The 26751-nt window shown below is 41.4% G+C and overlaps 2 protein-coding genes across 6 annotated transcripts in view; both read right to left on the bottom strand.

Moving 5' to 3' along the window:
- The window catches only part of LOC139581438 (uncharacterized), a 16534-nt gene extending 14366 nt beyond the window's left edge, over positions 1 to 2168 (bottom strand). For 2 of the 3 annotated variants that reach the window (XM_071411199.1, XM_071411200.1), the window contains exons 1-5: positions 1923 to 2168; positions 1276 to 1614; positions 667 to 921; positions 210 to 455; positions 1 to 89 (exon numbers count right to left, since the gene is read on the bottom strand). The exon at positions 1 to 89 is cut by the window's left edge and continues 28 nt beyond it. In XM_071411199.1, the coding sequence (XP_071267300.1) occupies positions 1 to 89; positions 210 to 455; positions 667 to 921; positions 1276 to 1614; positions 1923 to 1971 (978 nt within the window). In that variant the 5' untranslated portion in view covers positions 1972 to 2168. The remainder of the gene's footprint in view (positions 90 to 209; positions 456 to 666; positions 922 to 1275; positions 1615 to 1922) is intronic. The other variant, XM_071411201.1, reaches the window with a different exon arrangement.
- Positions 2169 to 24155: 21987 nt separating this feature from the next.
- The window catches only part of LOC139581439 (hepatic and glial cell adhesion molecule-like), a 34196-nt gene continuing 31600 nt past the window's right edge, over positions 24156 to 26751 (bottom strand). For all 3 annotated transcript variants that reach the window (XM_071411202.1, XM_071411204.1, XM_071411205.1), the window contains 2 exons: positions 24642 to 24755; positions 24156 to 24509 (listed from right to left, as the gene is read on the bottom strand). In XM_071411202.1, coding sequence (XP_071267303.1) covers positions 24496 to 24509; positions 24642 to 24755 — 128 coding nt within the window. In that variant the 3' untranslated portion in view covers positions 24156 to 24495. The remainder of the gene's footprint in view (positions 24510 to 24641; positions 24756 to 26751) is intronic.

Below are 26751 nucleotides of genomic sequence, written 5' to 3'. Positions count from 1 at the left end.
CTTCTGGACACAGTAAACTGCCAACACCATCACTAAGACAAGGACCACTCCTGCCAGAGACCCTGCTGCCATCCCTATGTACTGTGTGGCTAAGAGAGGAAGCAGACACAACAACACATAAGAATGAAGATTGCTCCATTGTAAAAACATAATAATGGTAATAATGATAACGACACCAATAATACATCAGAATAAGCATGATCACTTACTAAAAATCCAAAAGGTCTGAGTGGTGTTAGTACGAGTGTTGTTAGTCAAGCCCTGGGTGTGATTGCTGGGTCTGGAGGTCATTAGGGTGTCATGCCCCGGGCCCTTACCAGTGGAGGTTTTACTGGGGAGGGCCACAGTCACAGTCGCCACTGTTGTAGGCTCAACACACAGGGTATTACCAGTGGCATTCACCCACTCTGATATCTTTGTCCCGTTGGATGAGGTGCAGTTAACATATATCAGCCCTGTAGGCAATCCAAACAACAGTAATCACATGCGTATCTGAATTACATGTAAATGGATAGTGCTGTTTCGAAACAGATCATTTTTCATTGTACATTTTTTAAGTTTAAAGTTTTGTCATTTATCATTATAACCATCATTACTATTATCATCAATCATTGATTTTGTTGATCATAATGTTTTTTTAACAAAGTAAATTGAACAGTAGATTACCTGGACAGTGTGAGATTCTCCTGCTGACAGTCTCAGTGCTGATGTTGTTTCTAACGGTACAGGTGAGATTTACTGACAGGCCTTTCTTCAGAGTGATGGTGTTTGTCTCGTTATCAGGAGAAGTCTCAGAGTCTCTCAGCGTCTGTCCATCCAGAGTCCAGCTGTACTGGGGACCATCCCCCTCAGAGGAGCAGGACACCCTCATCTCTCCATGGGACAGACACTCAGAGGACAGCTGAGGACTGGACACTGGAGCTGTGGGGGAAGAAGGATACGTAACTGTAGTAAGAGGGCAAAACACATTAGAACACAACACCAGCCATTCTTCTTGAAAGCCACAGAAACTACTGTAGTCAACAGGAGCAGCAGATTCATGACACACAATGACTGCATTTCAAATAACCAACAGATGATTTAATGTTGATGGATGTGGTTATGACTCTATGTACCAACTACAGTAGACTATGACAATAAAAATGACTCCATGGTTACACATAAAATGCATTTCTCATCATTTGTATTATTAGGTAGTCACATATGTGTAGTTTAGCCAGAGCAATATGTAGAGCTTGTCATTTGTAGTAATTATTTGGTAAGTTAGTTATTTACCTTCGATGAACAGTTGTAGTCCTCTGGTCTCTAGTGCTATCCCTAATAAATTAAATGTTTCTTGCAGGTATTCACCAGAATCATTCCTTCTTGTGTTATTTAACCTCAATGTCCCATTGTTTATAAAGAAGTGTACTCTGTCTTTAATGGGGGTGTCTTTTATTACCACTTTGTCCTTCTTCCTTTTGAGTATCTCTGTTTTAGCACCAGTTGGGCCTTTATAAAATGACAGATCATCATATCTCGTGGCATCAGTCACCAGCTGGAGATAGACAGTTCCTCCCAGAGCTCCATAACACTGAGATCCATTTTCTCTACCATCACAGGAAGTCTCCAAGCCTGAAGATCAAGAAGAAAAGACACTGTAGTGACTATCACTGTTCTAACCCAGGTCAAGTCATGTATCATTTTACAGACGAGGATACAAGCCACTAACAGTACAACCAAACCAACAGCATCAACATAATAGGGATCATTAAGTCAGTGATCATTATTATGGGACAATGAGTAAAGAGACAACTGTCTTCTACAGTGTTCTGAATATTGTCTATCATCATCCGTCATTTCTGCTACGTGATATACAAGACTCCTGATATTATATTCTGCATAAAAGAAGAGGGAATCCAACACATAAAGATGTTTCTTACCATGAGACACTCCTGCTGAGATCACCAACAGTCCTAAAACAGCCTCCATGTCTCTTCACAACGCAGGGTCTCAGTTTATCAAATTAACTTGGGTACTTCAACAAAGTCCTCTATTTTCTATTCAGAGCTGAATTTCCATAACCTCGTAATGTTTTACGGTACAAACAAAACCAATGTAAGGATAGTATGAGAGATAGCTTTTCCTGCTACTCAGAATAATTCACCCAGTTTGTGACAAGCAAAAGAAGAAGTGTAATTTTGACCCTAATCATAGGTTCTGACAGAGGAAAGAGGAAGAGTCACGTCACAGTTTCACTTCTTCATTGTATAAACAGGCTGGCTTCATGTCTCCTGTGTGATGGATTTAGACAGGATGTCAAAAATTTGAAACTTTATGCCACTTTTGAATGTGAATTAGAGATGTTGGCGCCTGAGAAAATAACTCATTGGTTCTGTCAGGGCAGTGGTCAGCTCTCACACACTGCTGTCCAACACTGACATGAAGACATTACCTTCTTCACAATTAGTAGGCTCTTTCACTCCATACATGAAGAAGTGAGAGAGAGATATTAAGACAGGAATTTGAGAAGAGGAGAGGTGAGAGAAATGAGAAGTGAAACAGAGAGGACCAGCAGATCAAAGTCCAATGTTTCCCTAATAGTGGTTTGTGACTCTCTGGTGTCTTCAACCGGCTACAACTGATTCCTTTTGGGTTCCAGCTGTTGGCTAGACACAATAACATGTTGTAGATGGAAATGGTTAGTATGGGTGTATGTTTAGACTTTAAAGGGTAAAAAACATGTTCAATCAATAACAGAAGGACTCACTACGGCCGGTGTATACTGTTTAGTTGTTGGGTTGTTCATGTACATTTCATGTACTTCACCGTAGGGATGGTATTGGCCAGGTAATGAGCTGTGCCTGGTTTCGTCCAGGCCAAAGAGTTCAATGTTGTTTTCACCAGACAAGATAATCTTGTGTCTCATGGTCTGAGAGTACTTCCACTGCACAAGTGGAATTGCTTTTTTTTTTTTTACCTTAATGACAGTAACATATAGTATTGTATGCTGCTGTAATTATCCAGATACACACAATTTATGTTGTTCTAATGTACATGACCTACATAGAATAACGACACAGGGCGAGACCCAGATGCAGACACAGGGGGCAGATGGTTAGAGTCTTTGATATGCATTAAAGTACACGGGGCAGGCAATAGGCAGGTCGAGGACATGCAGAAGTTAATTAACCAGGTCAGAGTCCGAAAGGTACAGGGCGGCAGGCAGGCTCGAGGTCAGGGCAGACTGAATGGTCAGGCAGGTGGGCTCAGTGTCAGGGCAGGCAGAACATGTCAGAACCAGTTGGGCTAGAAACAGAGACTAGGAAAAACACACTGGTAGGCTTGACAAGACAAGACGAACTGGCAACTGACACAGGTACAAATGCACTGGGGATAATGTGGAAGATAGGCAACACCTGGAGGGGGGTGGAGACAAGCACAAAGACAGGTGAAACAGACCAGGGTGTGACACATAGACAAACATATATGCATCACAGAACGAAGAAAACTGTAGCCTCTTACTCAGGGCCGCTAGGGCCGTTATGGGCGGGCCTTAAGGGGCCTGGCCCTGACCACGGTACCTCCTTTCCCGTCCAAATAAAATATTTTACTATTAATAATTTATTGGACCGAGACGCCCGCCGATAGAAAGACGCATCAATCTCAGATAAAGACAGAGGGGCGATAGTAGTTTCAGCCACTTGCGAATTGAAGGATAGTTGGCGGGTGCAGAGTGCACTGTTCAGATGATGGAATTATTTTGGACGAACATGCAAAGGTAACCTACGTTTTTGTCACGTCCTGACCATAGAGAGCCCTTATTTTCAATGGTGGAGTAGGTCAGGGCGTGACTGGGGGGTTAGTCTAGTTTATTATTTCTATGTGGGGTTCTAGTTTTGTTTTTTCTATGTTGGTGATTTGTATGATTCCCAATTAGAGGCAGCTGGTAATCGTTGTCTCTAATTGGGGATCATATTTAGGTAGCATTTTCCCCACCTGTGTTTGTGGGATATTGTTTATGAGTTAGTGCACGTAGCACCGCTGTAGTCACGGTTCGTTGTGCTATTGTTTGTTTTGCTAAGTTTCACTTTTAATAAATTATGTGGAACTCAACATCCGCTGCAACTTGGTCCGTCTCTACAAACGAACGTGACAGTTTTGAGGTGATATATTTGGCAATCAGATGAATACATCAAGACTGGTTGTGTTCATGCCACACTCAAAGGTAATACATTTTTACATTTAATTAAACAGTGCATTCAGAAAGTATTCAGACCCATTGACTTTTTCCACATTTTGTTACGTTACAGCCTTAATCTAAAATGGATTAAAAAATAATAATACTCATCAATCTACACAATATCCCACAATGTGACGACCCTCCCACTCTGTCTGCTGTGTTCTTTCTCTTTGCTCTTGTTTTCCTTATTAGGATGTCGGAGGGCGGAGCTGGGAGGGTTGTCAGCGACATGGCATACACCTGGGCCCGGGTGTGTCCCAGGATAAATACACCACTTCCCCATTCATTGAGGAGACTCTCTCCATGCAGACACACTGATAGATTTTGGTTGTGGCATTTTTGTTTGTTTGTTTGGGCACATTTCAACACCCCTCATTATCACATTTATACATGCAAACACTCACTTACACTACTGATTACTGAGTACACACACCATTGTTAATTGTATTTAGTTTACTTCAGTTAATAAATATATTTTGTTATTCCTTATCTCCACATTGTCTCCCTTTTTGTTACAAACTTTGAGCCGGTTCGTGACAACAATGACAAAGTAAAAACAGTTTTTTATTTTTATTTTAGCAAATGTATTTAAAATAAGAAACTGACATATCACATTTACATAGGTATTCATATCCTTTACTCAGTATTTTGTTGAAGGACCATTGGCAGTGATTACAGCTTCGAGTCTTCTTGGGTATGATGCTACAAGCTTTGCACACCTGATTTGGGGAGTTTCTCCCATTCTTCTCTGCAGATCCCCTCAAGCTCTGTCAAGTTGGATAGGGAGCGTTGCTGCACAGCTATTTTTAGGTCTTTCCAGAGATGTTCGATTGGGTTGAAGTCCGGGCTCTGGCTGGGCCACACGGAAAATCAAACTTTGCTCCGTTCATCCTTCCCTCGATCCTGACTAGTCTCCCCAGTCCCTGCTGCTGAAAAACATCCCCACAGCATGATACTGCCACCACCATGCTTCACCGTAGGGATGGTGCCAGCTTTCCTCCAGACGTTACGAAGAGTTCAATCTTGTTTCTCATGGTCTGAGAGTCCTTTACGTGCCTTTTGGCAAACTCCATGTGGGCAATCATGTGCCTTTTACTGAGGAGTGACTTCCTTCTGGAAACTCTACCATAAAGGCCTGATTGGTGGAGTGCTGCAGAGATGGTTGTCCTTCTGGAAGGTTCTCCAATCTCTACAGAGGAACTCTGGAGCTCTGTCAGAGTGATTATTGGGTTCTTGGTCACCTCCCTGACCAAGGCCCTACTCCCCCGATTTCTCAGTTTGGCCGGGCGGCCAGCTCTAGGAAGAGTCTTGGGGGTTCAAAACTTATTCTATTTAAGAATGATGGAGGCCACTGTGTTCTTGGGGACATTCAATGCTGCAGACATTTTTTGGTACCCTTCCCCAGATCTGTGTCTCGACATAATCTTGTCTCGGAGCTCTACGGACAATTATTTTGACCTCATGGCTTGTTTTTTTCTCTGACATGCACTGTCAACTGTTTGGACCTTATATAGACTGGTGTGTGCCTTTCGAAATCATGTCCAATCAAATGAATTTACCACAGGTGGACTATAATCAAGGTGTAGAAACATCTCAAGGATGATCAATGGAAACAGGATGCACCTGAGCTCAATTTCGAGTCTCATAGCAGAGTTGGAATATTTATGTAAATACGTATTTATTTATTTTTTTAATAAAATTTGCTAAAAACCTGTTTTCTCTTTGTCATTATGGGTTATTGTGTGTAGATTGATGAGGATAAAAAATAATTTTATCAATTTTAGAATAAGGCTGTAACATAACAAAATGTAGAGAAAAGAAAGGGTTCTGAATTATTCCGAATTAACTGCATATGAAGTGTATTAATTACTATACTAGAATATTGCAGTCAAAATGACTGCACATTAGCTTGAAGTGGGTCCCTCGAGGCCCAGCATTTATAAAAAAAATGTGCAAGAAAGTGCACATATAAGAGATTACCATTAGACAGTTCTTCTGACATCATCAGAAGTCCAAACATCACAATCAGTGGATTCACTATTGAAGTTCCAAATAATGATTTAAAACTAAATCAACCAGCCACATCGTGTGACTAGAAGGTTTTAGCAAAACACGCAACAGATTGTGTCACTTCAGGGAGGGGAAAGGAAGTGTTTGAACACATTTCTTGATCTCACTTCTTCATTTCACAGACCAATGCATGAAAATGTTGTATACGACAAGGCATTAAATAAGATACAACACACAGACACACGTGAACAAGACATCTTGAGACTAGATTCACACATTCGCTGAAAGAGAAAATGTGATACAGAAGAAATTGTCACACTAAATTTAGTCTGCGAGAACTTGATGCCTCAAAATGAGAGAGACAGAAAGAGAGAGATGCTAAGTTCCCAAAAAGCTACTTTTAACATTTCATTGCTTTGAAGGAAAAAAATTTGCTGAGTAAGAGCAGGACGTACCAAATCACCCCATTGCATGATCAAAAGTATGTGGACACCTGCTCGTCCAACATCTCACTCCAAAATCATGGCCATTAATATGGAGTTGGTCACCCCTTTGCTGCTATAACAACCTACACTCTTCTGGAAAGGCTTTCCGCTAGATGTTGGAACATTGCTGCGGGGACTTGCTTCCCTTCAGCCACAAGAGCATTGGTGAGGTCGGGCACTGATGTTAGGTGATTAGGCCTGTCTCGCAGTCAGCGTTCCAATTCATCCCAAAGGTGTTTGATGGAGTTGAGGTCAGGGCTCTGTGCAGGCCAGTCTTCCACACCAATCTCGACAAATAATTTCTGTATGGACCTCGCTTTGTGGACGGGGCCATTGTCATGCTGAAACAGACACAGTTTATATACCGTAAACAGTAGGTCACCGTAGTTAAGTGACCAATATGAACCTACAAGTATATTTATCTTTTAGTGACATGGCCGGATGTCAACAATACATTTTAATAACTGTTCTTATGAACTATTTTGAGCTATCTAAAACTTACAGATACATAAGGAAATTGCTGTGCTGTTGGCATGGTTGCCTTGCTGTTTTGGTCTTCCGTGGTGATCACCCAGTCTGATGTTGATGTAACATTGGGTAAGGTGCATGGCACACATTTGAGGACTGTAAGAAATCAAAAACAAACAGAAATGAAATAGTAACTGAGATGTGAAAAGTTTATAGATGTTGTTTGATTTGAAAAGTTAATAGACAGTGGGTAGAGACAGTCATTTAATGGGGACTAAATACAGATATTATTTAACTTTTTATTTTATTTTTAAGTTTCACTAAGAGGATATCGTAAACAAAAGGTTTACAGACAGACAGACACCAATTATAAACTTATCAAACAAAATACCTTCAGATGACAGGTTTTCTTCATGTATGATCCCAGACAGACTGTCAGCAGAATTAGGACTTCAGCAAGTTGGGGGGAAAAAATACCTTTTTACCCTGGTCCTGGGGGACAGAAGAGAGATAGTATAACATTTAAATAAAGTAACCAGCAAAACATAATTACACATCCTAATAAATTATTTGACATCTCTCTCCCTTTCTTTCTTAGAGTCAGCATAGAGACTACATAAAGGGCCGTAAAATCCTTCATTACTATTAATAATAATGATCATTATCTGATTGGCGTTAGTAGTAGTGCTGTTAGTCAAGCCCTTGGTATGATTGCTGGATCTGGAGGTCATTAGGGTGTTCATGGATGCCAAGAGAATATTTGACCAATAATACAATCATTTCTCTTTGGTCTCTCTCTGTGATTTCATAATTTTTCGTCAACTCGCAAGTGGCTGAACCTCACCGGAGAAATCATCAGACCGAGGGAAATAGCACCCCTCTGTCTCATTATGTCTAGACTATGTATCTGATGCTGACTGGAACAAAAGAGTATGAGATGTTGCCTCCATAGCATTTGATTGATTCCAGCAAGAATTTGGCCTCCCTTGATAAAAACAATATTAAAATAATTAGCCAATCAGCATTGAGCTGAGCTGAGTTGTGGGTTGTCCTAGCGCAGCAAAATGCCCCCCCAAGGGAGGCCAGTTTGTATATGGCTTCAGACCAATCAAATCACTTCCTAAGCAAAACATAATTTTCAGAAAAAGGTGTCTGTTTCTCGTCTGCTTCGTCCTGCAGTAGCTAGCTTGCTAAATCAGCCCTTTCCTAAGCCATGGATGGAGAGGGGGATTTGGACTTATAGTTTTGACTTAATTCTCTGTACAGGCCAATGATTTTGAAGGTGATTCTGATCTAAACATGAATTAATATGTTATGCCATTGGCCTGTGATGATTAAAGATTAATATGTAGCCTATATGTAGCTTAGTAGGCTCACGTTAACTAGCTAGCTAACCTAGCTAGCTAACTTTGGTTCTTTGTTGCCCATGCGAGGAAGTTAGGTTAGCAAGCATTTTAGCTAGGGAGCCTTTGACAACTAAAACTAAAGGTGTACTGTATGACAGAGCCATAAACTGTTTTGCCAACATGAAAAAGAGGATGGCATTGGAATTCAACTAGTCTAAATGTAGTGAGTAAAAAAAATGTTTTTACTTGCGCACACGCACGCACGCACACACACAGAGAAATCAGGTCCATGGACAGCCACCCCGTCCTGTACTCCCTGTTCACTCATGATGGCATGGCCAGGCACGACTCCAACACCATCATCATGTTTGCCGATGACGAAACAGTGGTAGGCCTGATCACCAACAACGATGAGACAGCCTATAGGGAGGAGGTCACAGACCTGGTTGTGTGGTGCCAGGACAACAACCTCTCCCTCAACGTGATCAAGACAAAGGAGATGATTGTGTACTACAGGAAAAGGAGGACCGAGCACACCCCCATTCTCTTTATTATTATAATATGTTTTTTAGCTCTTTTTCTCCCCAATTTCGTGGTATCCAATTGGTAGTTACAGTCTTGTCTCATCGCTGCAACTCCCGTACGGGCTCAGGAGAGGCGAAGGTCAAGACACAACCCAACCAAGCCGCACTGCTTCTTAATGCCCACTTCACCTGGAAGCACGGTGCACCAATGTGTCGGAGGAAACACCGTACACCTGGCGACCGTGTCAGCGTGCACTGCGCCCGGCCCACCACAGGAGTCTCTAGTGCGTGATGGGACAAGGACATCCTTGCCAGCCAAACCCTCCCCTAAACCAGAAGACGCTGAGCCAATTGTACGCCTCCCCATGGGTCTCCCGGTCGTGCCTGGCTGCGACAGAGCCTGTACACAAACCCAGAATCTCTAGTGGCACAGCTAGCACTGCGATGCAGTGCCTTAGAACACTGCGCTACTCGGAAGGCCGCACACCCCCATTCTCATCGAAGGGGCTGTAGTGGAACAGGTTGAGAGCTTCAAGTTCCTTGGAGTCCACATTACCAACAAACTATCATGGTCCAAACACACCAAGACAGTTGTGAGTGTCAAAGGCGGTGTCAAAGGAAGGCCCTAAAAACTGTCAAAGACACCAGCCATCCTAGTCATAGACTGTTCTCTCTGCTACCGCACGGTACCAGAGCACCAAGTCGAGGTCCAAAAGGCTTCTTAACAGCTTCTACCCCCAAGTCATAAGACTCCTGAACAGCAAATGAAAGGGATACCCAGACCCCTCTTTTACACTGCTGCTACTCTCTGTTTATAATCTGTGCATAGTCACTGTAATTCTACCTACATGTACATATTACCTCAATTACCTCGACTAACCGGTGCCCCCGCACATTGACTCTGTACCGATACCCCCTGTATATAGCCTCGCTTTTTATTTTACTGCTGCTGTTCAATGATTTGTTACTTTTATTTTCTATTTTTTATTGATCTACTTTTTACTTAACACATATTTTTTTCTCTTAACTTCTTAAACGATTGTTGGTTAAGGGCTTGTAAGTAAGCATTTCACTGTAAGGTCTACTACGTCTGTTGTATTCAGCATTTCACTGTAAGGTCTACTACGCCTGTTGTATTCAGCATTTCACTGTAAGGTCTACTACGCCTGTTGTATTCAGCATTTCACTGTAAGGTCAACTACACCTGTTGTATTTGGCTCATGTAACAAATACAATTTGACTTGATTTGATATTTTGCAACATTGATTGGACTAAATTGTTTGTGGTATCTTTAAGTTTGTTTTCAGTGTATTAAACTTAGCATATATAGCCTTGTTGATTTGATGTAGTGTTGACTATCATTAAATGTGAAGACTGTTATACTATCAAATCAATTCTCTGTGTGTAAATATTCCTTACGCGATTAAACTAATCATGTAACTTTAATTAACTATGAAGTCGGGGCACCACGGGAAAATGTTTATAGAGTCTCTATTTCCCTAATTAACTCTTCAGATATTTTCATATCTTATCGATTATATTCTTCTACTAATGTATTATTACCTCATCAATCTCATTCCTGAATGTTGCAAACCCTTGGATATCTGCACGAACCCTTGCATCATAAATCATGAATCAGCAATTCACAAATTGGCTTAATTATTTATTTACTAACGAACTAATCAATCACAGAATTGCATAAACACACACACAATACTTATACATTGGTTAATGACATGATACACTGAAAAGTCCCTAGTGGGCTAAGCCGATATGACAGCTTGGTAGACAAAGGAAAGCGGTGGGGCCAGCTCAAGAGCGGGAAACTCAGAGGGGACCACCGTACGTACACTACACTCATGGAAATGCTGAAACTTTTAACATGAACAACCGCTCATCGAAAATAAATTGCAATTTACATATTTACGAGTGTATGCTTTTGTTGTCCCTCTCTGTGATCGCCCTTCCGTCTGCTGGTTAGATTGTTGACAGAAAGTCTCTGGTTGGGTCCACCAGAGATCAAAGTCTTCCGTACTTTTATAATGGATACGTCAGAGTACTATTCATACATGTTCTTAGATCAGTTGCGTTTACCAGACTAAAGTACTTAAACAGCTGCAACCTGATTAATTCTTCTTTCTTTTGTAGATTTCTTAGCATTTTCAACTTGGGAATGATCTCCACATTCTCTGGTCTTGTGCTTTGGTAGAGTTACCAACCATTTCAACATGTAGCGACAGCTTCCAGGTTTTCTGGTCTTGTCCTGTGGTTGTAATTGTAGTTTGAACCACTTCACACACCGGGCACATCGTGACAATGTTTAAATGTTTAAATGTTTAAATGTAAATGGTGCTTGAATAGCGGAGGCAGTGCTCCTGTTATCTTTGTGTTGACTTGCGGTAACTCTGTGGTTCTAAATATGTAGTTGTTTAGTAAACTGATGAAAAAAAATTACTTTGTTGAAAAAATGTATTTGCTTGACCATGTTGCAGGTCATATAACTGTTTGTTACATGTATTATTTGCTTTGTAGACTTGACTGGACAGATATTGCTCTCCGGTTTTGTGATGAATCAAACATATGTGTAGTTTAATCAAGAAACCGATGGTCATTCTGACAGCTCTAGAGTTCCTCTGTGGAGGCCTTTATGGTACAGTTGCCAGACGGAAGCCACTCTTCAGTAAAAGGCACATGACAGCCCGCTTGGAGTTTGCCAAAAGGCACCTAAAGACTCGCAGACCATTCTCTGGTCTGATGAAACCAATAATAAACTCTTTGGCCAGAAGTCCAAGCGTCACGTCTGGAGGAAACATGGCACCATCCCTATAATGAAGAATGGTTGTGGCAGCATCATGCTGTGGGTATGTTTTTCAGAGGCAGGGACTGGAAGACTGGTCCGGATTGAGAGAAAGATTAACGGAGCAAAGTACAGAGAGATCCTTGATGCAAACCTGCCCTGGAACGCTCAGGACCTCAGAATGGGGCAAAAGTTCACCTTCCAACAAGACAACAACCCTAAGCACACAGCCAAGGACTTGAACCCGATCGAACATCTCTGGAGACACCTGAAAATAGCTGTGCAGCAACACTCCCCATCCAACCGGACAGAGCTTGAGAACATCTGCAGAGATGAATGGGAGAAACTCCCCAAATATAGGTGTGCCAAGCTTGTAGCATCATACCCAAGAGGACTCGAGGCTGCAATCGCTGCCAAAGGTGCTTCAAGTACTGAGTAAGGAGTCTGAATACATATGGAAATGTGATATTAATAAATTAGCAAAAATGTCTAAAAACCTTTTTTTGCTTTGAGAATTTTGGGGTATTGTGTGTAGATTGATGACGAAAAACTATTTAGTCCATTTTAGAAGAAGGCTGTGACGTAACAAAATGTGGAAAAAGTCAAGGGGTCTGAATGCTTTCAGAAGGCACTGTATGTAAGGTAATTTTTATTTTTAGACAGGCATACCTAGTTAAACTAGTTATAACCATAGGCGAGTACATAACGTGCTCTATCTCTGCAGGTGATATTTATATCAGGTCAAGATCACTCCAACAGGTTTCCCTCCATCCTCTCAGGATATGTAATATTATGTCTCCAGATAAATACTTTTCTAGACTATGGAACTTAAATAAACCCCTAAAGTCCATTGACACTCCAAAGCGTCAAACGTGACATAATTTTGAATCTTGAATAGCCCCCCATGTTTATACTAGAGACTTACCGTTTCTTGTAGAGGCTACAGCTCAATCCCCTCTTGCCGCTGTTAATTAAAGAAAATATATACAATATGTGTGGGCATAGGCAGACATTTCAATTGGAGAATGCATTTTATTAATATTCTATAATGATATTCAATCTGTCGGTAAAACATTTACAAATTGTGACATCATTTACATTTTTATTTCTCTCTGGCAGCTAAGACATTAGCACTAGACCATGAGCAGGAGGAATGAACAAGTGAGAGGGAGAAATAGAAAAACAGGTATTTGAGAGGAGAGGTGAGAGAAATAAGAAGTGAAACAGAGAGGACCAGCAGATCAAAGTCCATTGTTTCCCTAATAGTGGTATGTAACTCTCTGGCGTCTTCAACCGGCTGCAACTGATTCCTTTTGGGTTGAAGCTGTTGGCTAGACACAGTAACATGATTCATAATGGACTGGATTTATATAACTCTTTGTGGGGCTCAAACCTTGTTGAATTGGGTTTCTAAATGGATGCAAAATAAGATGTGCTTTAGAAAACAGACCCATTCTGCCATTGACAATAATAGTGAGGATTGTGCTTAACAGAATTGACACCACAGGGACATCTTCTCAATTACAAACTTCTGCGGTGAATGACAACTGTGACTACTGTTACTACTGTTACCACTATTACCACTGTTACCACCGTTACTACTGTTACCACCACTACCACTGCTACCACCGGTACCACCGTTACTACTGTTACCATTGTGACCACTGTTACCACCAAAACTACTATTACTATTTTTACCACTGTTACCACGTTTACTACTGTTACCACTATTACCACTGTTACTACTGTTACTACTGTTACCACTGTTACCGATGTTACTACTGTTACCACTGTTACTACTGTTACCACTGTTACTACTGTTACCATTGTTACCACCAATACTACTGTCACCACTGTTACCACTGTTACCACCGTTACTACTGGTACCACTGTTACTACTGTTACTACTGTTACCATTGTTACCACCAATACTACTGTCACCACTGTTACCACTGTTACCACCGTTACTACTGGTACCACTGTTACTACTGTTACTACTGTTACCACTGTTACAACTGTTACTACTGTTAAAACGGTTACCACTGTTACCACTGTTACTACTGTTACTACTGTTACCACTGTTGCAACTGTTACTACTGTTACCACTGTTAAAACGGGTACCACTGTTACTAATGATACTACTGTTACCACTGTTACCACTGTTACAACTGTCACCACTATTGTGACTGTTACTACTGTTACTACTGTTAAAACTGTTACCACTTTTACTACTGACACTACTGTTACCACTGGTAATAATGTTACAATTGTTTCCACTGTTACTACTGTTACCACTGTTAAAACTGTTACCACTGTTACTACTGTTACCAATGTTACCACTGTTACTACTGTTACCACTGTTACTACTGTTACCACTGTTAAAACTGTTACCACTGTTACCAATGTTACTACGGTTACTACTGTTACCACTATTACTACTGTTACCACTGTTAAAACTGTTACCACTATTACCACTGTTACCACCGTTACTACAGTTACCACCGTTACCACTGTTACCTATGTTACTACAGTTACCACCGCTACCACTGCTACCACCGGTACCACCGTTACTACTGTTACCACTGTGACCACTGTTACCACCAATACTACTGTCACCACTGTTGCAACTGTTACTACTATTACCACTGTTAAAACTGTTACCACTTTTACTACTGATACTACTGTTACCACTGTTACTTCTGATACTACTGTTACCACTGTTACTACTGTTACCACTACTGCAACTGTTACTACTGTTACTTCTGTTAAAACTGTTACCACTGTTACTACTGATACTACTGTTACCACTGTTAAAACTGTTATCACTGTTAGTAATGTTGCCAATGTTACTACTGTTACTACTGTTACCACTGTTACCACTGTTAAAACTGTTACCACTATTACCACTGTTACCAATGTTACTACTGTTACTACTGTTACCACTGTTACCACTGTTAAAACTGTTACCACTATTACCACTGTTACCAATGTTACTACTGTTACTACTGTTACCACTGGTACCACTATTACTACTGTTACCACTGTTAAAACTGTTACCACTGTTACCACTGTTACCACTGTAACCAATGTTACTACTGGTACTACTGTTACAACTATTACTACTGTGTAATAACATGTTGTAGATGGAAATGGATAGTATGTGTATGTTTAGACTTTAACGGCAAACAACACGTTCAATCAATAACAGAATGACTCACTACAGCCAGTTTAGTTGTTTATATACATTTCATAAAAATATGTACAGAAATATGGGAAAGTTAGATACAATTATTTACAGTAACAAATGAATCAACAAAGCTTCAATACCATGTCTAAAGACCAACCCTTCACATCCCGGCCTACATGGAAGAATCTCTCTCATTGGTCAAGCTGTATTCCAGCATACACAGTCTCCTCCTGCCCCTCAGGTCTGTCTCCCTCTGTGGTTGGTCTGGAACCCTTCAACACTACAACCTGTCCATACCCCACCTCCTCTGGAATCTCCCTGTGTTTCTCCATCTTCTTTAGAATATTGATGTCAGCATATTCCAGTTCTGGACTCTCATCAGCATCTGTGTGGACTGGGGAGATGTGACAGGAGTGTTTGGAGGGGGGTTGACTACTGCACAAATCATTTGTAGACAATTACACTTTGAGGGTCAAAAGCCTACTTAATGGCCCAGTGCAGTCCAAATCACGTTTTTGCTGTGTTTTATATCATATTGTACAACAGCTGATGAAAATGACACTGTAAAAGTATGAAAATATAATTTCCTGATAGTTGTTGGTTGAAAATACAATCTACACATGACCTTCTATTCTGCAGGTTTGCTTGGGCAGGAGTTTCAGCTTTCCATGGTGACCTCACCATGTGGTAAATTGTTTAATAGACCAATAACAGAAGAGTTCCAAACCTCTCTGCCAATAACAGCTAGTTTTCAGTTGTCCACTTTCCACTCAGACCACTCCCAGACTGTCCTAGCAAAATTCTTCTTTTTGAAATAATAATTTGCTAAAACACTATTTTTGCCCATTTTAATGCCAAGGTACTTAATTGTTACCCAGAAATGATTTGATATTGATATAAAATAGCTGCATTTGGGCATTAAAGTGGCTAGTGATACATTTTTGATCAATTTCCATTTATTTCCATTATACAAGTAAGCTGGAGTTGAGTCAGTATGTTGGCAGCAGCCACTCAATGTTAGTGGTGGCTGTTTAACAGTCTGATGGCCTTGAGATAGAAGCTGTTTTTCAGTCTCTCGGTCCCTGCTTTGATGCACCTGTACTGACCTCGCCTTCTGGATGATAGTGGGGTTAACAGGCAGTGGCTCGGGTGGTTGTTGTCCTTGATGATCTTTATGGCCTTCCTGTGACATCGGGTGGTGTAGGTGTCCTGGAGGGCAGGTAGTTTGCCCCCAGTGATGCGTTGTGCAGACCTCACTACCCTCTGGAGAGCCTTACGGTTGTGGGCGGAGCAGTTGCCGTACCAGGCGGTGATACAGCTCGACAGGATGCTCTCGATTGTGCATCTGTAGAAGTTTGTGAGTGCTTTTGGTGACAAGCCGAATTTCTTCAGCCTCCTGAGGTTGAAGAGGCGCTGCTGCGCCTTCTTCACAACACTGTCTGTGTGGGTGGACCAATTCTGTTTGTCCGTGATGTGTACGCCGAGGAACTTAAAACTTACTACCCTCTCCACTACTGTCCCGTCGATGTGGATAGGGGGGTGCTCCCTCTGCTGTTTCCTGAAGTCCACAATCATCTCCTTTGTTTTGTTGACGTTGAGTGTGAGGTTATTTTCCTGACACCACACTCTGAGGGCCCTCACCTCCTCCCTGTAGGCCGTCTCGTCGTTGTTGGTAATCAAGCCTACCACTGTAGTGTCATCCACAAACTTGATGATTGAGTTGGAGGCGTGCATGGCCACGCAGTCGTGGGTGAACAGGAAGTTCAGGAGAGGGCTCAGAACGCACCCTTGTGGGGCCCCAGTGTTGAGGATCAGCAGGGTGGAGATGTTGTTACCTACCCTCACCACCTGGGGCGGCCCTTCAGGAAGTCCAGTACCCAGTTGCACAGGGCGGGGTTGAGACCCAGGGTCTCGAGCTTCATGACGAGTTTGGAGGGTACTATGGTGTTAAATGCTGAGCTGTAGTAGATGAACAGCATTCTCACATAGGTATTCCTCTTGTCCAGATGGGTTAGGGCAGTGTGCAGTGTGGTTGTGATTGCGTCGTCTGTGGACCTATTGGGACGGTAAGCAAATTGGAGTGGGTCTAGGGTGTCAGGTAGGGTCTCTCAAGCACTTTATGATGACGGAAGTGAGTGCTACGGGGCAGTAGTCGTTTAGCTCAGTTACCTTAGCTTTCTTGGGAACAGGAACAATGGTGGCCCTCTTGAAGCATGTGGGAACAGCAGACTGGTATAAGGATTGATTGAATATGTCCGTAAACACACCAGCCAGCTGGTCTGCGCATGCTCTGAGGACGCGGCTGGGGATGCAGTCTGGGCCTGCAGCCTTGCGAGGGTTAACACGTTTAATTGTTTTACTCACGTCGGCTGCAGTGAAGGAGAGTCTGCAGGTTTTAGTAGCGGGCCGTGTCAGTGTCACTGTATTGTCGTCAAAGCGTGCAAAGAAGTTATTTAGTCTGTCTGGGAGCAAGACATCCTGGTCCGCAACGGGGCTGGTTTTCTTTTTGTAATCCGTGATTGACTGTAGACCCTGCCACATACCTCTTGTGTCTGAGCTGTTGAATTGCAACTCTACTTTGTCTCTATACTGACGCAAGCTTGTTTGATTGCCTTGCGGAGGGAATAGCTACACTGTTTGTATTCGATCATGTTTCTGGTCACCTTGCCCTGGTTAAAAGCAGTGGTTCGCGCTTTCAGATTCGCGCGAATGCTGCCATCAATCCACGGTTTCTGGTTTGGGAATGTTTTTATAGTTGCTGTGGGTACGACATCGCCGATGCACTTTCTAATGAACTCGCTCACCGAATCAGCGTATTTGTTAATATTGTTGTTGGACGCAATGCGGAACATATCCCAATCCACGTGATCGAAGCAGTCTTGAAGTGTGGAATCCGATTGGTCGGACCAGCGTTGAACAGACCTGAGCGTGGGAGCTTCTTGTTTTAGTTTATGTCTGTAGGCTGGAAGCAACAAAATGGAGCCGTGGTCAGCTTTTCCGAAAGGAGGGCAGGGGGAAGGCCTTATATGCATCGCGGAAGTTAGAATAACAATGATCCAGGGTTTTACCAGCCCTGGTTGCGCAAGCGATATGCTGATAGAATTTAGGGAGTCTTGTTTTCAGATTAGCCTTCAGATAATCCCCAGCTACAATGAATGCAGCCTCAGGATATGTGGTTTCCAGTTTACATAGAGTCAGATAAAGTTCGTTCAGGGCTATCGATGTGTCTGCTTGGGGGGGAATATATACGGCAGTGATTATAATCGAAGAATTCCCTTGGTAGATAATGCGGTCGACATTTGATTGTGAGGAATTCTAAGTCAGGTGAACAGAAGGACTTGAGTTCCTGTATGTTGTTATGATCACACCACGTCTCGTTAATCATAAGGCATACCCCCCCGCCCCTCTTCTTACCAGAAAGATGCTTGTTTCTGTCTGTGCGATTCGTGAAGAAACCAGCTGGCTGCACCGACTCCGATAGCGTCTTTCGAGTGAGCCATGTTTCCGTGAAGCAAAGAACGATGCAGTCTCTGATGTCTCTCTGGAAGGCAACCCTTGCTCGGATTTCATCAACCTTGTTGTCAAGAGACTGGACATTGGCGAGTAGTATGCTAGGGAGTGGTGCGCGATGTGTCCGTCTCCGGAGTCTGACCAGAAGACCGCTTCGTTTGCCCCTTTTACGGCGACGTTGTTTAAGTTCGCTGGCTGGGATCAGATCCATTGTCCTGGGTGGAAGGCAAAACACAGGATCCGCTTCGGGAAAGTCATATTCCTGGTCGTGATGATGGTGAGTTGACGTTGCTCTTATATTCAGTAGTTCCTCCCGACTGTATGTAATAAAACCTAAGATTACCTGGGGTACCAATGTAAGAAATAACACGTAAAAAAAAAAAATACTGCATAGTTTCCTTGGAACGCGAAGCGAGGCGGCCATCTCTGTCGGCGCCGGAAGTAATCTTTGTTTGTTAGATCTGTCACAGCACTGACCTGGAGCCTGTGAAGGTGTCTTCCTCTTGTGAATACAGTAAGCTCCCATCACCACGGTTAAGACCAGGACCACAGCTACTAGTGACCCTATGACAGTCCCATAAGATCCTCCTGCATGATAAGGTGGAGAGAAATGGGGGAGAAGCATGAGGGTTAATGTATGTAAGCTGTCAAAGGAGCATTTTACACCCTAAAACACATTTGATCATATATGTATCATTAGTCCACGTTTGACACAGTCCCTGACAAATGCATGTCAACATTCAAGAAGCCTTTTAGCTTCTTTGGAAGATTCTTATTTGGCAAAGAGATATGAGCTTTTAGCTCCTCACCTCCAATTATCAGTTGTACTCCTCCGGTGCTCAAACGTTTTCCATGTCAATAATAGAATTCTAAGACATATTCACCAGAATCACTCTTTTCTGTGTTAGATGTCTTAAATGTCCCGTTGTTGATAAAGAACCCTGATCTAGCTTTAATGGAGTCATGGAATCTCACTGTGTTGTTTTTCATGCTGAATATCCTTAAACTAGCATCAGTGGGGTCTTTTTTTAATATTAGTTCAGACCCTGTGGCATTATTCATCAGCTGAAGATAGACAGTTTCTCCCAGAGCTCCGTGACATGACATGTTCTGTCTAGCATCACAGAATTTCTCCTCCATGCCTGAGGAAAGGAGGGGAAAAGGACACTTTTGTTGATAGTGATTACTGTTATTCTTCATCTGAAACTCTAATAAAAGTTTGTGACATTATGAATTGCCAAGCAGCATATCACCCTGCATCTCACTGCTGGCTTGCCTCTAAAGCTAATCAGGGTTGGTGCCTGGATGAGACACCAGATGCTGCTGGAAATGGTGTTAGAGGGCCAGTAGGATGCACCTTGTCCTCTAGTCTAATTTTTATATTCATATCCCAGTGCCCCAGGGCACTGATTGGAGACATTGCCCTGTGTAGGGAGCTGTCTTTCGGGTGGAACACTAAACAATTGTCCTGACTCTTTGTGGTCACTAAAGATCCCATGGCACTTATCGTAAGAGTAGGTGTGCTAATCCCGGTGTCCTGGCTAAATTCCCAATCTGGCCCTCATACCATCATGGCCACCTAATCATCCCCAGCTTCCAATTGGCTCATTAATCCCCCCTGTCCTCAGTCAACTTACCTGGTAAGTTAAGGGGTAAACAAATATCTAATTTTACAAGTAAATAATTTCAGCTGCTTGTGAGGTATTAAATCCATCAAACATGATATGCTCTGTGATAGGCCTATTACATTTAATTGTATATGTTTCTTTTCTCCTCATAATAACACAGCATTGTACTCTGCTGTAATTATTCAGTTACCCTTTATAACACAGCCTTATTGTTAGAACATGCATGACCTCCAAAGATAAACAACCGTAGCCTCTTACGATTAGAGAGTCCAGTTAACATCACCAGGAGTCCAAACACCACAAGCATGTTGTCTTCACAATGGCCAACCACTGATATCAAATCAAATCAAATGTATTTATATAGCCCTTCTTACATCAGCTGATATCTCAAAGTGCTGTACAGAAACCCAGGCTAAAACCCCAAACAGCAAGCAATGCAGGTGTAGAAGCACGGTGGCTAGGAAAAACTCCCTAGAAAGGCCAAAACCTAGGAAGAAACCTGGAGAGGAACCAGGCTTTGAGGGGTGGCCAGTCCTCTTCTGGCTGTGCCGGGTGGAGATTATAACAGAACATATGTGTTTACAACTGTAGATTCACTATACAAATCCCAAATTCAGATTCCAAACTCAATTAACCTGCCACATCGTGTGACTAGGATGTTTGAGCAAAACACGTGATAGATTGTGTCACTTCAGGGATGAAAAAGGAAGTGTTTGAACACAGTCTTGATCTCACTTCTTTATTTCAAAGACCAATGCATGAAAATGTTATCTACGATAAGGCACTAAATAAGATACAACAAGAAGTAAGATACATCACACACACAAGTGAACAAGAGATCTTGAGACTAGATTCACATGAGGGCTGAAAGAGGAAATGTGATACAGAAGAAATTGTCACACTACATTTAGTCTGTGAGAACATTGTATTTCTGCACCACAGACTGAGCCCTGTGGTAGGTTCATGTCAATCTACACTGTAAGTTATTTAGTAAACACTATGCCTTTTATACAGCTGTGTCTGTTGCTCGTCTCAAGTGCTAGTTTAACTGGTGCAAGAAAGGTTGAGAAACAATGTTACACCATACAGGTCATGTCTTCAGTGTGAGCCTCCTAATGGTGGCCTTGGGTGGGAAAACGTTTTTCCATTGAAAATTAAGGTGAGAGTTTTTATAGACCTTTAGTTTGTGAACTGAATTAACGATGAGGACCACAGAAAATGTTGTGGACAGGTCAGATATATTCCCTTAAATGCTATTGTCAAAGAAATGGGTTGATGCCTCTATATGTTAGCCTGATTCCATTCTTTATATGCTCTGTAGCCTCTGTAACAAAGGCTACTTTGTTGTTTTTTGGTTTATGCAACCAACGATGTAATGCATAATAACTGATTCCAATAATGTATAGATGATGTCATGAATTATAGATGACGCCAATAGAAAATGTGTTTGACTAGGATTGTTTTTTTGGGGGATTGGTTCACTGTGGAGTGACAATTTAACTGTTTCTAACTGTTTCTAACTAACTTTAACTCTAAATGAGATATTTGGAATGGCAAAAGACAAGCACAGAGGAGTTGACTACACACCACAAACAGACTGGACCATCTACAGGGCAATACCATAATGACTATCATAAATACTGTGTCATATAAAGAGAATGTATACCACCAGAAACATGACAGTACTGTCAGCTGCATTTGTGATCTGAACATGTATTTATTTAGGTGATAAAGCAATTATTATTATAAAAAGCAATTAAAAATGAATTGCTTGTTGGTTTTCAAACTATTTTCAATAAAGTAGCCTATTCTATATAGAAAGAATTCACACAGAGATCATATTTTTTTTTAAATCCAATGAAAACTTTAGAGAGAGAGAGAGAGAGATATAAAGAGAGGTGTACATGACCTCATTCTGGACCTCATTTCTCATGATCTACTACTTTTTAAACATTCTGGACCTCATTTCTTATTATCGACCTCTTTTTGTTTAAAGTACAACAAACTAAGTGAATATGTGCAACGTTTTCTGACCTGTCTATCGGCCCAGTGAAGAAATGTTATAACACATACTGTGTATTAGTAAGGCTTTTTAAATGGGGAACTGTAGCACATTATTTCTTTCTGTAACTTCATCATGTTTTAATTAGATGTATTTGTGTGATTTTGAATGCATAGAAATAAAAGCAAGCTGCTTTTAGAAAACATTTTGAACCTCTTTTCTCATTATCTACTACTTCTGAAACATGTTGGACATCCTTCCTCATTAACTACTACTTTTGAAACACGTTGGACATCCTTCCTCATTAACTACTACTATTGAAATATGTTTTACCTTATTTATCATTAACTACTACTTTTAAACCATGTTTTACCTTATTTCTCATTAACTACTACTATTGAAACATGTTTTACCTTATTTCTCATTAACTACTACTTTTGAAACATTCTGGACCTCATTTTCTCATAATCTAATACGGTTTGTTTAAAGCACAACAAACTAAGTGAATATGTGCAGGGATTCTGACTTTTCTATCGGCCCACTGAAAGAAATGTTATCACACAGACTGTAGCACTTCCCTTCATGAAGAGCCAATGTTGAGGTGTTGTGACAGATTAATCAACATGCATGCTGTGTATGGTCTTCTAATGGTGGTAGTGGGACTGTCTTGTTGTAAGCAAAATAATTTATACACTATCTTACAGATATTAGAATTGTATCTCCATCTTATAACTAAAATCAGTGATAAACATCATTCATTCCAAAACAAGTTTGTTAAAATTTTGATATTTCAGTATATTTTAGCAATTAAATTAACTTTGACACGTAAGTATATTTAAAGGCAAATTTAAAGCCAAATAATTTGACTTTTACTGGAGTAGTATTTTACTGGATGACTTTAACTTTTATTTGAGTCATGCCAACTCAGTCAGTTCTCAAGTGCTAGTTGAACATAATGCACTCCTCCAAGGAGGAACAACCATCCCTGGTGCAAGAAAGGTTGAGAAACACTGTTACACCACACAGGTCACGTGTTCCCTCCGTGGTGGAAAAAGTAACAAATTGTCACACTTGAGTAAATGTAAAACACCTTACATTGTGTTAGCGGGATTTTTTATAAGCTTCCGGGTTGAAGTCCTGCTCCTTGAAAGCGGCAGCTCTACTCTTTAGATTGGTGCGGATGTTGCCTGTGTTCCATGGCTTTTGGTTGGGGTATGTACGTACGGTCAATGTGGGACAAGGTCATCGATGCACTTATTGATGAAGCCAGTGACTGATGTGGTGTACTATGCAATGTCATCGGAAGAATTCCGGAACATTTTCCAGTCTGCTAGCAAAACAGTCCTCTACCTTAGAATCTGCTTCATCTGACCACTTTTTTATTGACCGAGTCACTGATGCTTCCTACTTTAGTTTTTGCTTGTAAGCAGGAATCAGGAGGATAGAATTAAGGTCAGATTTGCCAAATGGAGGGCGAGGGAGAGCTTTGTACGGAAAGCCGCCTCTGGATAAGAGTTTTCCTGTTTGCTTATGGCCGTATACAGCTCATTGAGTGCGGTTTTAGTGCCAGCATCGGTTTGTGGTGGTATTTTGACAGCTACGAAATATACAGATGAAAACTCTCTTGGTAAATAGTGTGGTCTACAGCTTATGATGAGATACTCTTCCTCAGGCGAGCAAGACCTCAAGACTTCCTTAGATTTCGTGCACCAGCTGTTGTTTACAAATTTACATAGACTACCACCCATTGTCTTACCAGAGATCGCTGTTCTATCCTGTCGAAAAAGCTTAAAACCCGCCAGCTGTATGTTATTCATGTCGTCATTCGTGGGTTATTCCTTTTCATGGTTACGAGTGCAAGTACCTTTTGAACTCTACATATTTGCTATCGCAAAAAAAAAATGTGTTTGTGTTTATGAAGGTCTAAGGTCACATTCGAATACGAAAGAAAATGTATTTTCAAAAACACAATAGCATTTTCATTAGTTTATGTAACTGTATGTACAAATGAAAAAGCACGAAAACACTACAATTCAAGAGTTAAAATCCATGAAATAAACACCATCACATAGATCTTTCATTATTACTTTGTTAATGGCAGTTCTGAAGGAACATTATGAAAATATGAAAATATATGTCAAAAGATCTAAATACATGACTGTGCTTTGAGTTTGAACTTGATTAAGATTAAAACAGCAATAATCAGTATAACATCATCATTAGTCATTAGTCATGGTCCCCATGGCAACTTTCATGACATCAACACCCCTCTTAGAGTCCCACCGTGATCCACCTGAGAGACTGCAAACACTCTGCTTACTCAACATCATCTGGAGAGAGAGAAAAAGAGAGTCTGCGAGAGAGAGTGAGCGAGAGAGAGTGAGCGAATTAATAATAATAATAACATTTTACTTTTCAAACAAAATACGTTAAACAAAGGAACAATGATGCATTATACTGACCTTGTTCTTGAGGACAGGTTTTCTTCTTGTAGAAACAGTATGATCCCAGACAGATTGCCAGCAGAATGAAGACTTCAGCAAGTTGGAAATAAACAAACACATTGAACCCTGTTCCTGGGGGACAGAAGGGAGAAGGTATAACACCTAAATTAACTAATCAGCTAATTAATCAAAACCATGAAAATGAACTGCAGTAAGATCTGCTTTCAACATAAAACCTACCAGCCCATGAGGAGATTTCTGCTGAATGTTCTGTTAAAGGGAGACTGTAGTAAATGATTTATTGTGGCTGGGACGTGTTGAGCAATTACTAAGGTTTCATGCCTCTTACCAGTGGTTGACTCTATCACAGTTGTGGGGACCACTGTTGAAGGGTATTATAACCCTCAATAACCTCAATAACCCACCCTGAAATCTTTGTCTCCTCACTTTATTGTTTTTGAAAGTTGTGTTTCCTTGCCAAGTTTTATTTACATACTTTTTTACTTTGGATCCTGCATCGCGTTAGCCTCAGTTGCTGTGACAGCTACAATCTGTCCCGGGATCCTGCCAGACCAAAAAGCCTGAAGTTGTTTACTGTAGCTTAGCTACTAGCCTAGCTGGTAGCTATCAGTATCAAGCTAGCAGGGTTTCCCAACCCTTGTGTCTGGGACCTCAGAGGTTCCCACACTAATTGTGGCTGGATTCCCTGCGGCCTGTAACCTTTTCCCTGCAACCTGACCTGGCTGGAACAGCGTTGTATGGCTACCAACGTTAGCCGATGCTGTGACCAACAGTATGTGCAAAGACACTGCTTTTGTGTGGATTTAAAAGAGGAAACATATTTCTGCTTTTCAGATTTAGCCATTTTTGTGAGCTCTTTTTGTTCATTTCTTCATCCTGTAAAGAGAGAGACACAGAAGCCTAGCTAGCCTAGCTGGCTGTATTTCTCAGATGGAGGTCATTATTGAACGTTTTCAATGGTGCAGGGGTTGTGTTTATTTTGCTTTATTCTGGGACAATGTGATCCGCCCAGACTTTCCATGTAGCAACTGTTTGCATGCAGAGGACTGCAGACCAAAAATACATAAGTATTCAGACCCATATGAGACTTGAAATTGGGCTGAGGTGTATCCTGTTTCCATTCATCGTCCTTGAGATGTTTCCACAATTTGTTTAGAGTCCATCCATGGTAAATAAAATGTATTGGACATGATTTGGAAATCCGTCTGGGCCGGCATCCCCTGTACTGATGGAGGGAATAACAACACTGTTTGTATTCAACCATACTCCCAGTCGCAAGCATGGATTCCTATTGGTCAGACCAGCTTGAGTAGAACTTAGCACGGGTACTTCCTGTTTGATTTTCTGCCTATAGGAAGGGAGGAGCAAAATGGAGTCCTGATCTCGGAGCAGGGGATGGTTTGCATGCCTCCTTAGTCGGACTAGAAGTCCACTCCGAACACTTGTTCTCTGCCGGCGGCGTCTTGGAGTAGCCTCTGGGATATGTTAAATTTCCCTGGGGGTACGAAAAAAGGTTCCAATTTGGGAAATTCCTGATCGTAATGCTGGTGATTTACCGCATCTCTGATATCCAAAAGTTCTTACCGGCTGTATGAAATAACACAAAAAACGTTCTGGGCTAATAAACTAAGAAATATCACACAAAAAAACAAAATACTGGAAAGTTGCTTAAGAGCAAGAAGCAGAGCTGCCATGTCTGTCGGCGCCATCTTGCCATCTGGCTTGATAATATACTGTATGTGATATCAACAAAGAGGTATATTTTCTGGGTGATTTCAATATTGACTGGCTTTCATCAAGTTGCCCACTCAAGAAACAGCTTCAAACTGTAACTAGTGCCTGCAACCTGTTTCAGGTTGTCAGTCAACCTACCAGGGTAGTTACAAACAGCACAGGAATTAAATCATTAACATGTATCACATCTTTACTAATGAAACTGCTTTGAAGCAGTATCCAAGTCAATTGGATGTAGTGATCACAATATAGTAGCCACATATGGGAAAACCAAAGTTCCAAATGCTGGGCCTAATATTGGGTATAAGAGGTCACACGATAAGTTTTGTAGTGATTCTTATTTTGATGATGTAAAAAATATTTGCTGGTCTGT

This window comes from Salvelinus alpinus, chromosome 7, assembly GCF_045679555.1.
Source record: "Salvelinus alpinus chromosome 7, SLU_Salpinus.1, whole genome shotgun sequence".
NCBI lineage: Eukaryota > Metazoa > Chordata > Actinopteri > Salmoniformes > Salmonidae > Salvelinus > Salvelinus alpinus.
This window is presented reverse-complemented; position numbering and strand designations above follow the sequence as displayed.